Source organism: Prionailurus viverrinus, chromosome B2 (genome assembly GCF_022837055.1).
Source record: "Prionailurus viverrinus isolate Anna chromosome B2, UM_Priviv_1.0, whole genome shotgun sequence".
Classification (NCBI taxonomy): Eukaryota; Metazoa; Chordata; class Mammalia; order Carnivora; family Felidae; genus Prionailurus; species Prionailurus viverrinus.
In genome coordinates, this window is record NC_062565.1 from 150,123,231 (window position 1) to 150,136,974 (window position 13,744).

Genomic DNA, 13,744 nt, shown 5'->3' on the forward strand with positions numbered 1-13,744 from the left:
AGGAAGAAAACAAGCCAGCATTTCTTACCTCTAGTGACGCGGCCGACTTGGTCCCAGGCAAGGCGGAGTCACATTTGCCCTGTGGAGGCAGAAAGTGGAGAAAAGAGTCCTTTAAGTCACAGGATGTCACTCACGGGAGCAGGGCTGCCGCTGAGCACGGTTACGCGGACACTCACCGCGCCCGGGAGCTTTTTGCTTCGAAACATTAATCTCCACATGACTTTAAATAATGTGAGGACGCTCTCGAGCCCTCAGGAAGCCTTGCAGTCCACACCGAAAGAGGGGAACTTACACACTTTTGTGCAACTTTTACCCTTCAGCCAGAGGAAGTGATGATGCTTCTGTTGCCAACCTCAAAACTCAACCAAAAGAACCAAAGAAACAAAACCAGTTACTTGTTTCGTCTCCAGATGCACCGTATTTAATTAGCCGCAGTTGCCCCTAACGGAACTGGACAAACGTTTGGTTTTGTTTGAAATGATTATTTATTTTTAAGAGGTGGGGGGGCAGGGAGGCGCCTGTGTGGCTCAAAGTGTCCGACTTTGGCTCAGGTCATGATCTCACGGTTCATGAGTTCGAGCCCCGCATCGGGTTCTGTGCCGACAGCTCAGAGCCTGGAGCCTGCTTGGGATTCTGTGTGTGTGTGTGTGTGTGTGTGTGTGTGTGTGTGTGTGTGTCCCTTCCCTGCTGAGCTCTGTCTCTCTGTCTCAAAAACAAATAAAATAAAATCTAAAAAAGAGAGAGAGAGAAAAGCAGGGGAAGGGCAGAGAGAGAGGGAGAGACAGAATCCAAAGCAGGATTCGCTGTCAGCAGAGCCTGATGCAGGGCTCAAACCCACGAATGTGAGATCATGACCTGAGCCAAATCAAGAGTCAGAGGCTTAGCTGACTGAGCCTGCCAGGCGCCCTGGACAAACGTTTTGAGGTGACCTGTCCGCTCTCCATTCTATGAAGACGGTCATTCCGGGCTCGGGGGCAGGAAGGCCCTTCGTCTGTGAACACGCTCCGAAAGAACCACTGAAAACCCAGACTTGCTCAGTCGTGGCGTTCAAGCCCAGGACACACACATCCGGGCCTCCCCTCCTCTTCCCAAGCCTCTCTCTGGCTGGAGTAAAATCCCGAAATTGCCTGAAGAGTTTACTTAGCGACACGTTTTAGGATCTTGAGACCAGAAACCAAGGCTGGTCTCTTCTCCGTCCGCCCCATGCCGCAGGGGCTCAGTTTCCCTTCTGTTCTCTGCCCCTTGGCTCCCACCCGCTGAAAAGTAAGAGACGAAGAAGGAAACCAAACTTCAAATGAGTCTCTTGCGCCCCTCGCTAGTAATTGGGGGTCAAGGGTCAGAAGAGCGAGCTGGGAGAAGGCTCCCACGGCGCCGACCGCAGGAAGGCCTCGGATTCCGCCGCCAGAGAGGTCTGCACTCCTGGGTGGCGCACCCCAACCCCAACCTGCACCGCCCCGTCTCCCGACACAACCTGCAAACAGCAGTGTTAACAGCGACACCTTTCATTTCTGGCTCTCGACATTCAGTGCCTGTTAGAAACACCCGGAGCTTTACAAACTCCCAGACCCAAGCAATCGGAAGGGCAGGGACCGTCCGGGCATTTCAGTATTTACAATGCTTCCCAGGCGACACTCGTGTGCCGTCCAGGTTGAGAATGCTTGCTGTCCTCCTTGTCCCTGTTCCGTGTCCCCTGGCTGGACGGTCAGTATTAAGCAGCACGAACACGGGCTCTGCTCCCTGCACACCGGCTGGCACTGCACAGGGCGCGTAGAGCAAACACCTGCGGGTCCTTGTCCCCAGCAGCCCGCCTCGGTCTTTCTACGGGAACGAATTCCGAGAAGCCCAGGGAGACAGCGTCCCTGCCGTGATCAGCCATCACCGTGCGCAGGGACGGTGACCCGTGTCGGGTCACTCTCCGGGCACAGTGCCCTCTCAGAGGTGGGCATGTGAGGCCTGCCCAGGGCTCCGGCCCTCTCTGTCCCGGGGGCCAGCTTTGCAGATGCTCTGAGTCTGGGGTTGCTGCTTGTTTTATTCAGGAAAGGCGCCTGCCTGGGGACGGAGAGAAAGTCGGCGACGTACCCGCCGGAAGCCATGCCTTTTTCCAAGGACAGAGGCCCACAGTTGCCCACCTGGTTCGTGCCACTTTGATTTGGCGCCTGTAACCCGAGAAAGGGTGTGAGGCCTGACGCAACATAAAAGGTGTGTTTACGAATAAACACCCGAAAGCAAGAAATGAAAATCCCCAAAGTCCCACAGGACCACACATTTTCATCCGTGGTCTTAATCAACACCGTGACCAGCCCACCAGCTGGTCGCCTTCCACAGGGGCTGGCAGGGGACACCCCACGCGTGACGCCCCTGACCCCGGCTGCCTTGAAGCCCCCGGGACCGTGCATACAGGGTATTCAGTATTTGAGGGGCTCTCCCTGAAAACGCGAGATGAACTTGCAGACTCTCTCATTTACGGTCACAAATCCTCTTTGCCCTTTGTTTTCCAGACCCCGCCCCCTTTGCAAGTAAGAGTCAGTGAATTAAACAGGGGCGCCGGGTGACTTGGTGACGAGGGGCATCAGGTGACAGGGCTCAGTCTACTTGGTAGGCAGCCGCCGGGCTCGGCTCCTGAGCCAAACATGGGGGGGTGGGGGCCTTTCAACTCCACCAGTGCTGATCCCCGTCCTTACTACTTCTTTCCAATCCAAGATGAGTGGACAGGACGTCCCCCCAGGTCCCACCCTCCTCCCTCGGAGCCCACGTGATTATGGCGGGTGGGGAAGGACACGGAGAAGGCGGAGGTGAGGAAAGGGAGGGCAGGAGGGAGGCTAAGCCAGGTTTCCATCACGAGAGGAGTCAGGCCGGTCCTTCCTCTTCCCGTCAGTCTTGTGACTGTATTCGAGTCCAAATGCACCTGGCATGATTCCGGGAGCATCACGGCCAGATCCCCAGGGAAAAACCACAGAGGCCACAGCATGAAACCCTCCACAGAAACGCTGTGCTCCAGGCGTATTCCACGAAGAGGAAACTTGTCAAACTTGTGTGTGGACAATAAATGAACGGGGGCAAATGTGTTTTCCGAACTTGAAAGAAAAGTTATCGGAAATACCTAGACAAGGTATCAATCACCATTCTGGAAAAAAAATACGGCTCGAAGATTTTTGCAAAGCTCTCGAGAGCAATCATGTGCCACGGACGAGCGAAAGGCCCCCAACTGTAGCGCCTACAGCGTTTGGAATTTCTAGTCTGGATGACCAAGCTTCACTTGATTCTGTGGGTCCTTTGAGATTAGCCTTTCAGTATATAAAGCTGACAAGCCAACTTTGTAATAACCAAGGGGTCTGGCTCGCTCCCAGAGTCCCTGTTTACTAGAGGGTGGAGGACCTCACAGACTCTGTGCACCGTCCTCAAAAGCACACTTGGCCAGGTGAGCAGTTGATAGAATGAATACACACTATTATCTCCTCGGTGGAACTAGAACGTGGGATTCGGAAAAGGCTCGGCACTTTAAGCCCTGATTTGCCTGGAGTATTGCTGTTGCTTTAAATTAACGCAGGTGCACAGGACTGACCACCGAGCTCCCAGGCTGCTTCAGCAGGTGCGGTGGCCGCAAGGGTGGAGCTCAGGCGCCCGACCTGCTGGCAGGCTGTTTCCGGCCACCAGACACTGGGCAATTTACTTAACCACTTGGCCTCAGTTTCCCCATTTGCACAGTTGGGGCAGTACCTGCCTTACGGGGGGGGGGGGGGGAGTGGGGACGTGGGGTGACACATTTTAGGCACCTGGCAGGCAACAGATGATCAGTGTTGGTGACACTGATGCTGCTGATGCAGGAAAAGGAAGGTGTGCCCCAGCCGACCCCAGATCAGAGACGTCATTGAGAACACTGGCGTCGTGTTTCTGGTCTGTGATCCTTTAGGAGTTGACCCTGGAGGCGTCGGACTAGATCTCAGAGTGACTGCGGTCACTCTGGCTGGCGGGGAGGCGTGGCCACGGACGAACAGCAGGTGGCGCCAGAGACTCGGTCTGCGGCCACGCACCAGCTGACTGGGGAGGCTGCTCCGGGCCCCATCTGAATTCTATTTCTTCTAAACAATTAGGCCCTAAATCAATGTTGATCCTGTCATTCTGGAGCCGTTTAGAAATTCCCCAAACAGTTCATGTACGATGCAAGGTTATCCACCCCTTCCTCTGCAGTGTCAATGCTTAAATGTCTCTGGACGGTGGGTGACCTGGGCACACACACATCCACCCCCCCACCCCCACCCCCACACACACGCGCTGTGTTGAGTCTGTGTGTCCATGTGTCCTGCAGTCCTGGCTTCTCCCTCCCCACCGACATCGCGTCTGCCGCGGGGACTCCAGCCTGGCCGCCTGCTGCAGGACAGGACCGGCCTTTGTTCTGTGGGGGCTCACAGATGTCTGTGCTCCCCCAGGAATGAAATGCTCAGCTCATCATCAGGAAGGCAGGGCTGTTTTCCAGAGCCAGGCTGCCCTTAGCAGGCCCTCCTCTCCCTCTCCTGGGGCCCCACAGCTCCACAGAACCCTCTTTATTCACCCTGAACGGTGACACAGGTGATGTGACGGCATCCGCCAGGAAACCCGCCCCCTGTCAGCCGGTTCCTGGCCTGCGGCTTGTGTCTTCTCTAATGAAGCAGGGCCGTGAGGCCATGTGACTAGTCTCCGGGGGAGCCAAGCCAGCACTAGAAAAGGGGGTGTTCTGGATTGCAGCCCTCTGGATTGCAGCCCGGTGCTCCCTCCCCTCCCCAGGGCCCAGGGGTGGGGTCCACACCAAAATAGACAGTGGGGGGCTCTCAGAGAACATGCTCATCCTGCAAGCAGTAGAGAAATCCAAGCAAGAAGGACCTCACAGTGCACGCTTACAGACAACAGAGAAACAGAGTGGCTCAGGGAGGGAGGGAGGGAAGGAAGGAAGGAAGGAAGGAAGGAAGGAAGGAAGGAAGGCAGGCATAAGAAGGAAGGGGGACCCACAGGGTGAAGGGACCACGGGGCTGGACGGCCCCCACAGCTGCCCCCGGGGATTTCCAGTCTCCGTAATCTTTGAATTTTTCCAAAAAATCATTCAAAATATTTTTCAAAAACACTTAATTGAGGCCAATTTCACATAACATAAAATTAACCATTTTGAAATGAACGGTGTCACGAAGCGCATTCACGCCGCCGTGCAACCATCCCCACCGTCCACTTCCAGTTATTCTCATCACCCCACACGAAAAGCCTGAGGAGTCAGGACTCACGCCCACGGCCCCTCCCCCTGGCTCCCGTGACCAGTGAGACGTACGTGCTGCCCACCCTGGACTTGCCCATCGCGGAACCACACAGTGGATGGCTTTGGTGTCTGGTGTCTGGCCCCTCCCCCTCAGCAGGACGCTTCTGAGGTTCCTCAGCTCGACGCACACGCCGCCACTCTGTCCCTTTCTGATGGCCGCGAGGGCTCCACGGTATGGATACACCACACTTGTTCATCCGCTCAGCCGCTGATGGAGGCTTGGCGGCTCCCACCTTTTGGTGTCTGTGAACCAGACGTGCCCTGGTTCGAGTCGCCCCTGCCAGCAACCTTGGGTACATATCTAGGAGAATTGTCGAGTTTGAGTTTTTTGAGGAACTGCCAGATTTTTCCACAGCAGGGGAACCACCTTGCACTCCCACCAGCAACGTGCCAGGGTTCTACTGCTCCACGGTCTCACTCAAAACTTGTTATTTGGCATTTTTCTTTTATTATTATAGTCATCCTGGTGGGGATCTCCTTGTGGTTTTGATTTGCATTTTGCTAACGATTAGCGATGCTGAGCATCATTTCACGTGCCTTTTGGCCACCCGTATGTGTTCTTTGGAGAAAGGTCTATTCACATCCTTGGCCCTTTTTTCAGTTGGGCTGTTTGTCTCTTTGCTGTTCATGGCAGGTTTTGACCCTCACGGAGGTATAGGAAAGGAGAGCCTGGCCCTCGTGAGCTGAGGGACTGGGAGTGAGCCGGCTATGTGAGGCTGGACCACTGAGTGGCCTCGGAGAGGGGTAAACCGAACAATCCACTGAGCAACATAAGAATAAGGCCATTGGTCTAACTTGTCTTCAGCTCAGGTTTAAAATATTTTTTTAAGTCATCCCTGAGGGGTGCCTGGGCAGCTCAGTCGGTTGAGCGTCCGACTTCGGCTCAGGTCATGATCTCGCAGTTCACAAGTTTGAGCCCCACGTCAGGCTCTGTGCTGACAGCTGGGAGCCTGGAGCCTGCTTCGGATTCTGTGTCGCCCTCTGTCTCTCTGCCCTCTCCCTGCCCGTGCTCTATCTCTCTCCCTCTCAAAAATAAACAAACATTAATAAAAAATAAAAAATAAATAGAGTCATCCCTAATAACTGAACATGCCAGACCTTTCCCTTCCATGAGTCTGGGGGAATTTACCCTGGCACTGGGTTCAAGTGAAGTTGAACACGAAAGCTGTTCCCACGCCAGAAAGACACCAGAGCCGCCTGGCAGACGCGCGGGGCTCGCGCGGGGCTCCCGGGGATGGACGCATCTGGAGCCAGGCCGCAAGGAGTCTGCACGGAATGGGCGAGGCTCCCGAGGTGCCCTCAGTCCACAATTTCAAAACCCAAGGAGAGATGTGGCCTGAGGAAGAGAGAGCGGGCACGTGGGAGCCAGGGCCACACCCAGAGCCTCTGCCAGCAGGGGGGGCAGCGTTAAAGAGAACATGAGATGACTATTTTTAAACTCAAACAAGACGTAGAAGTAAACGTAGACAAGCTGCGATGGTTCGCAGAGAGTATAATTCTCTGTAGAATCTGGGAGGACGTACTGACAATTTATTAACTCTAACCAGACGGTTGTGACGGGTTGCCGGAAAGAGGAGTTAATATTCAAAAGCTGATAGTGCTTCTGTACATCAGCAAGAAACCGTTTTTTAAAGCCTTTCTTTTTCAGTAATCTCTACACCCAAGGGGGACTCAAACTTACAACCCTGAGATCAAGAGTTTCACGCTCTGCTGACTGAGCCAGCCGGGCACCCCAAGAGGAAACCATTTAAAGAGATGGTTAGAGAGAGAGAGAGAGAGAGACAAGGGGGAAAGGCAAGAGAAGAGAAGAGAAGAAAGGACCACCCGTGAAGTATAAAGAGTAAGTGTAACAAAATGTGTAGGACTTTACAGAAAATATGATAAAACCTTTTGAAAGAAATACACAGAAATAAAAGAAAACCGGGCAGGTACGGGCACCTTAGCCCTCGCTGGAGTGGTCCCATTTGTGCAAGCAGCCTGGCCCAGCACGCGGGGGCTCAGGGACGGGCAGCCGGACACGAGGGACGAGCATTGCCAGCCAACTCACGGATCACCTCATACCGCGTACAAAAATAAATTCAAGACCAAAACAGGAAAAAGCTGAACTACGTAAGTTTCAAAAGGACATTCAGGAGATTGTGTTTTGACTTGTACTGCGAAGGCATTTTTCCAGGAAGTCAAAAATCCATACATGGTACTTGTAAAAATCAATAGGTTGGACTACATCTAAGGAAGAAAATTTTGGGTGAACAAAAGACACCACGACCTCAAAACGGGCCAGACCCGAAGGCTATGCGCCTCTGACCTACACACTCAGAAAGAATTAGCACCAGAGGTATATCGAGGTTAATGCATACGATGGAGAGACACGTTTCCTCTTCATCACATAAGTGAATTCTTCACTCCTACAAATAGCATAAGTGTGCCAAACCGCATCCAACGGGAGTTGGGGAGTATTTGGAAAAAGAGAAATTCTGCTAAATCGCTAGAGAGAGAATACAGAAGTTCAACCACTTTGGAGAAGAATTAGTCAATACCGAGTTAATTTCAAAATGTACGTATCTTATGGCCCATCAATTGCACTTTTAAGTGTCTAAACAGAGAAATAAACTCTGGTATATGTTCATGGGAAAATACAGGTTTTCCACTGAGCACTGCTTAAAAGAACAAAAAATGGAAATTATCCGACTTGGCTCCTTGGTGGGGAGTGGAAAAATAAACTGGTATTTTCATACCAGCAAATGCCACTCGGCACCCAAAGTAAATAAAATAGAACTAAATGATCAACACGAATAAATCTCAAAAATATCAGAGTTTTGGAAAAAAGGAAACGTAGACTATGATCCTATCCACATAGAAATTAAAAACACAACCATCATTTATAAGTAGAGACTGTGATGGCCGGAACTGTGCCCCCTCAAAAATTCATACGTTGAGGCTGTAACGCCCAGGACCTCAGAATGGGACCCTGTTGGAGAAAGGTCTCCACGCAGGTAATCGAGTCTAGTGAGGTCAGGCGTGTGGACCCTGATCCAAAGGGTCTAGTGTCCTTCTAAGAAGAGGAGATCAGGACACAGAAACGGAAGGACACAGAAGACGCAATGTGCAAGCCAAGGAGAGAGGTCTTAGAAGAAACCAACCTTGACCTTGGACGTCCCGCCTCCAGGACCGTGAGGAAGAAACACCTGTTGCTTAGGCTGCCCAGTCCACGGTACTTGTTACAGCAGCCACAGCCTGGAGAGGAGAATACAGGCAAGAAAAGCGTGCCTTCAGCGAAATCTCCCTACGGCTCGAAGCCCACTGACAGACACCTGCATGCAGACCGTGACCTTCCTTCAAGGAACTCACGGCTGCCCTTCGTGCCTTACTCTTTATGGTTTTTTTTATTGGAGATTAAAAGTAACCTCACCTTCACAGCAGCCAGCCCCTCAAGGTCCTGGAAGCCTGGCTTCCAAATTCCTTAGAGACCTACTTATCCCTCACCACCCCCCAATCAAAAAGGATATAATCAGTCACTCCTCATGACCCCAGGGCAGCTCTTTCTGCCCACGGGTCCCGTCCCCGTGCTTTAATAAAATTGCCTTTTAGCACCAAAAACGTCTCAAGAATTCTTTCTTAGCCATCCGCTCTCAAACCCAAACCTTCCATATTTCATAATTCCATCATAGCCGACTAATACGGCCAGGGAGGCCAGATTCCTTTGTGGGCCAGCTGAGAACAACCAGAGAAGCAGGTCACATGTCCACTGAGTGTTTCAACAACGGTAGTTAACTGGACTTGAAATATGAGCCAATTCCAGACACTGGAGAGTCCACTGGGGCTGTTACAGTCCTCGCTCACCTCCAGAACACGCGTTCTTGTGTTAGAGACCCGGGCTACCCAGCACGTCCACAGCGTCGCCTCGCACATCCGCCCGGCTGGGTCACGTAGACCGAGCCAGGCATTTTTCTGTAACTGAGAAACGCCCCAGCCAGTCAACACCTCGTGGCCATCACAGTCCAAATAATCGAATCATAACCACCCAGGTGTGCTGTGTTAGGCTGCCACCATCAAGACACTACTGACTACTTGTCATCAAATCCTCCCGGGGCACTGAGGTCCTCTCCGGGCCCCTGAGGACTAGAAAATCCCTCTGAAGAAACAGCGTGGCAAGATCGCGGGTCAGAGCTCTCCTTCCCAGTAGCACCTGCCGTCTCGTGCCTTCCTCGCTGGCTCCCTTTGTGAGGGCCATACCTTTGGAAAACAAATCAGGGTATCCGATGCGGAGGTCGAGGCGCCGACCCCCACGTTGTTGGAAATCTACACATAACCTCTGACTCCCCCAAAACGTAAGTACTAAGAACCTACTGTGAACCGACAGCCTTCCCTATAACAGCCGCAGTCGGCTAACACGTCACTGATCTGTGTTACACGTCATGTACTACATTCTTACAATCAAGTCGGCTGGAGAAAAGAAAACGCTGCTGAGAAAATCACAAGGAAGAGAAAATACACTCACAGAACGTATGTAGGACCACGTTGGGTCATTATTAACTACGGTCTCAGAGAAACAAGAAACTGGTTTCATTTCTTTCTTAATTATCGATCCCCCGACGATGTGTTCGGGGATGACCCGAGATAATATGAAGATGAAAGGCGTCTTCCCCGTCGGAGTGTGTTGTTCGACCTCCTGCTGAAGCAAACGTTCCCCAGGAATCACAGGCACTCACTGGGGTCGGGCGAGCGCTTGGCGGACGGGCCCGGGAGCCATCAGCCGGCAGGGCAGAGCCGGTGTAGACCCGGCATCTAGAGATTGCGTGGGGAGCTGAGCCGCAAGCCAGGAGACGGGCTGCTTCAGAGTCTCCAAGACAAACTCTTCCTGGAAGGCAGCGTTCGGGGCCTCGGGTCCCCATGTCAGCACCGTGGACCTTTGGGGCGGCTGGCTCTGTGGCGGGCCCCCCCGCCCCGTGCACTTTAACGGCATCCCCGGGCTTAAATGCCAAGAGCAATCCCTGTCTCAGTTGCGACGACCAAAACTGTCTCCACACGTTGCTGATGTCCCCCAGGGGTGCACGATCGCCCCCGACTGAGAGTGAACGGCACCTTTAGGAGCAAGACTCCAGCCCTGGTAGGTTCTGCAGGCAGACGAGCAGGATGTGGCAAAGACACGCGAGCACAAGGCCCGTAAATGCGGCCACCGCTGTACCCGGAGAGCAGCTCGGAAGCCCCAACACGAAGACTTAGCTCCAAGGTAGAGCCGGAAGGAAGCAGGACTTGATTCTGAGAGCCGGAGAGCGGGGCCGGCCGCCCCAAAGCCTCCTGAGCGCGGGCAGGGCTCCTCGGATGCCCCGTGTGCAGCTGAGAGGCAGACGGTTACAGCTGTGCTCCAGGGAGAGGGGACCGTCCCCTCCCACCTCAGCCCTGTGACCACATAAACCAGATGCACGCAAGGGCGGGAGCCCACGTTCATTAACGCTCCCATAAATCCGAACAGATTTGCGATTCATTCAGCAGAGCGCTTCATCGTCTGCCCCAGACGGGCCGATGATAAGCCTTTGGTTCCCAGGCCTGTTCGCTGTGGGCCCACCTGGCCCGGCCTCGGTGACCAGGTGCCGGTCACACACGGGTCCGGATGCTGCTGTGAAGGTGTTTGTAGACGCGCTTAACCTTCGCATCAACAGCCTTTGAGTAGAGCAAACGTCCCTCCACACCGAGGTGGCCGCATCCCTCAGCTGCAGGCCTTTAGAGAAAAAGACTGAGGTTCCCCCAAGAAGGAAGGGATCCTCCTCCAGGAGGCCCGCCCACGACAGACAGCCTGGCCTGCCGGCCTGCCCTACAGGCCTCAGGCTCGCCAGCCCCCGCCCCCGACCACATGAGCCAGTCCCTGAAAATAAGTCCCGCCCCTCCACGTATGTACACACACACACACACACGCACGCACACACACTCTCTGTTGGTCTGTGTCCTCGGAACACCCTGACAGCACAATCCTTCTGTCCATAAACGCAGTTCTCATCCCGGAATTAGAAGATAATACTCAACCCCTCCAACTTGATATCAAAGCCTCTCCCTGAGCAGAAAGCCCGCGAAGGGACCCGGTGCCTCTCCCCTGGGCCCCTGCGGGTCCCCACCCTTCACGCCGCCGGGGCAGCTCACCCTGATTCTGTGAGCCCCAATTTCCTCGTAGGTCAGAGGATCTAGGTATGAAAATACACATCACTTGCTCCTTTGGTTCACGGGAGCGATTGCTCTTTTCTTGTCTTTACTAGAGGAGGTGTTTTTGCTAAAGTAGTTACTCTCTGTGGACCCTGTGCCAGAAAGCCCCCAAGCGATAACAGAGTCAGACGTTCGTCTACACCGCGCACGAGCCACGCGTCCCCAGCCTCCCACGCTAGGTCCTCCCCGTAACCAGGTGCCGACCTGATGCTCCGATAAGGACCCTGAGGCTGGCAGAGCAGAAGTATTTTCCCGAAGCCGCATGGCTGGCGTTGCAGAGCCAGGATTTAGCGAACCTCGAGCCGGTATTTTCGGCCACCCTAATTTGCTTCCAGTCACTTAGCGATTCCAAAGCCCTCGCAGATTTACTGCACACACTTTGGTCTCACTGCTTCTCAGCAGGGGGCAGGAGAGAGGGGTCCCGGGAGCAGCGCCACACGGGTGTTGGCGTAAGCAGTGGTCGCCCCAGGAATTCTGAGTCACTGCAAACGTTACCTACACACGCTTTCTCACATCCGTATGGAAAGTGAAACCAAGAAGGAGAAAGTTCGTAAAAATACTGTTTTGCATTAAGACCTGTAAGATGTAAAATTAGCGTTTCTATAAAGAAGTCTAAAGTCTTAGACCAACGTCTAGGAGTTTATCCAAAGATAAAGACCTAAGTGTATAGGGGGCGCCTGGGTGGCCCAGCTGGTTGATTTGGGCTCAGGTCATGATCTCACGGTTCATGGGTTCAAGCACCGTGTCGGGCTCTGGGCTGATAGTGCGGAGCCTGCTTGGGATTCTCTCTCTCTCTCTCTCTCTCTCTCTGCCCCTCCCCCACTGGCTCACGTGCTCTTTCTCTCTTAAAATAAATAAAACTTATGAAAAATAGAATGAAATAACACATATACACACACACAACAGCTTTTACGCCAAAACCCTACACCTACAAGACACGGAAACTGGTCCCAAGGAGACCGAATGTGACCGTGGGGCACTCCAGACCCACTGCCCACTATTCCCTGTTACAGCCCCACGACAGACAGCTTGGGGCCTTCGTGCCCCAGCTCCTCCTCCTTCGGTGTTTTCAGGGTCCCTTGTCCTTGCACGTGACGGGTCATCGCTACAGACGGACGCTGTCCTGGTCCCCCACCCAGCTAAGCACTGAGGACTCCAAGGAAGGGTTCAGGGTTCACAGGTTGACCGCAGGTAGGAGAGGCCGCGTGTGCAGCCCAGGGCACCGTGGTGGGGCTGAGTGAGGCAGGGGACGTCACAGAGTGCTTCCCACCAGAGCCCGTGCTCGGCCCAGACCGCCGGGCAGAAGGGAGCGGGCAGGACAAGACCGACGCAGGACACGGCTGGGCTCGGCCCGCGGTCTGGCAGTCAAGGAGGGCACGCACAGCCTGGAACAGACCCAGCAGCGCGGGGACCCACCGGGAACCCCAGGGCTCCGATGAAGACTGGTTGAGGCCATACACCTTTGACCTTCAACAGATACAGAAGGAAGCCTTCCCTCATCCAACTGCAAGCAGAAACGTCGAGAAATGATGTCTGTGACGGATCTCCTCTGTGGGGCAGCTCCCTTCCCAGAGGAGACACAGTGAATAACCCCATCGTAAACGCCCTCTCGGGGAGTTTCTGGGCCCTAGAGAAGATGGAGACCACTCACGCCCCTATAGACAAATGTTACCACAAACTTCCTCCTTAAAGACGGATTTACCATTCCTAATGAAACGTATCCACTCTTCCCATGGGATCCCGCTCTCCCTGCACCCTTCCCTAAGTCAAACACGGGAGCCCCAGATCCTGACTGCCCCTTGGACTTTCTCACCGGAGCACTGACACGTGGGGCCTCTCGCATTCAGAAGTGAACCCTTTCTTTCCTGCTCCCAGTGTGTGTTTTGCCAACTTCATTCAAAGGCCCCCAGATATAGAACATACGAGGACAGAGGGACGTTTCTCTGGTCCCCGATTCTGCTGCTGTGTCTCTGTCTTCCTGCCCAGGCTGGCTCAGTGTCCCAGGGAAGGGAGTCACCCCCAATCCGTGTAGACAGACAGATGACAGGCGGAGTAGAGGTCACAGAAGATATGGATGCCATTTAAAGACATTACATGGTATGGTATACTTATTCTAATATATATTTGTTAAAGTTTATTTATTTTAAGAGAAAGAGAGAGTAGGGGAGGGCACAGAGAGAGAGAGAGAGAGAGAGAGAGAGAGAGAGAGAGAATCCCAAGCAGGCTCTGCGCTGTCAGCACAGAGCCCAACGTGGGACTCGAACCCAT

At 53.7% G+C, this 13,744-nt stretch overlaps 1 protein-coding gene across 2 annotated transcripts in view; it reads right to left on the minus strand.

Moving 5' to 3' along the window:
* RPS6KA2 (ribosomal protein S6 kinase A2) overlaps positions 1-13,744 on the minus strand; it is a 355,183-nt gene that overhangs the window by 297,125 nt on the left and 44,314 nt on the right. The window contains exons 1-2 of one of the 2 annotated variants that reach the window (XM_047859634.1): positions 177-273; positions 29-79 (exon numbers count right to left, since the gene is read on the minus strand). In XM_047859634.1, the coding sequence (XP_047715590.1) occupies positions 29-79; positions 177-218 (93 nt within the window). In that variant the 5' untranslated portion in view covers positions 219-273. Of the gene's footprint in view, positions 1-28; positions 80-176; positions 274-13,744 lie in introns of those variants that run through there. The other variant, XM_047859631.1, reaches the window with a different exon arrangement.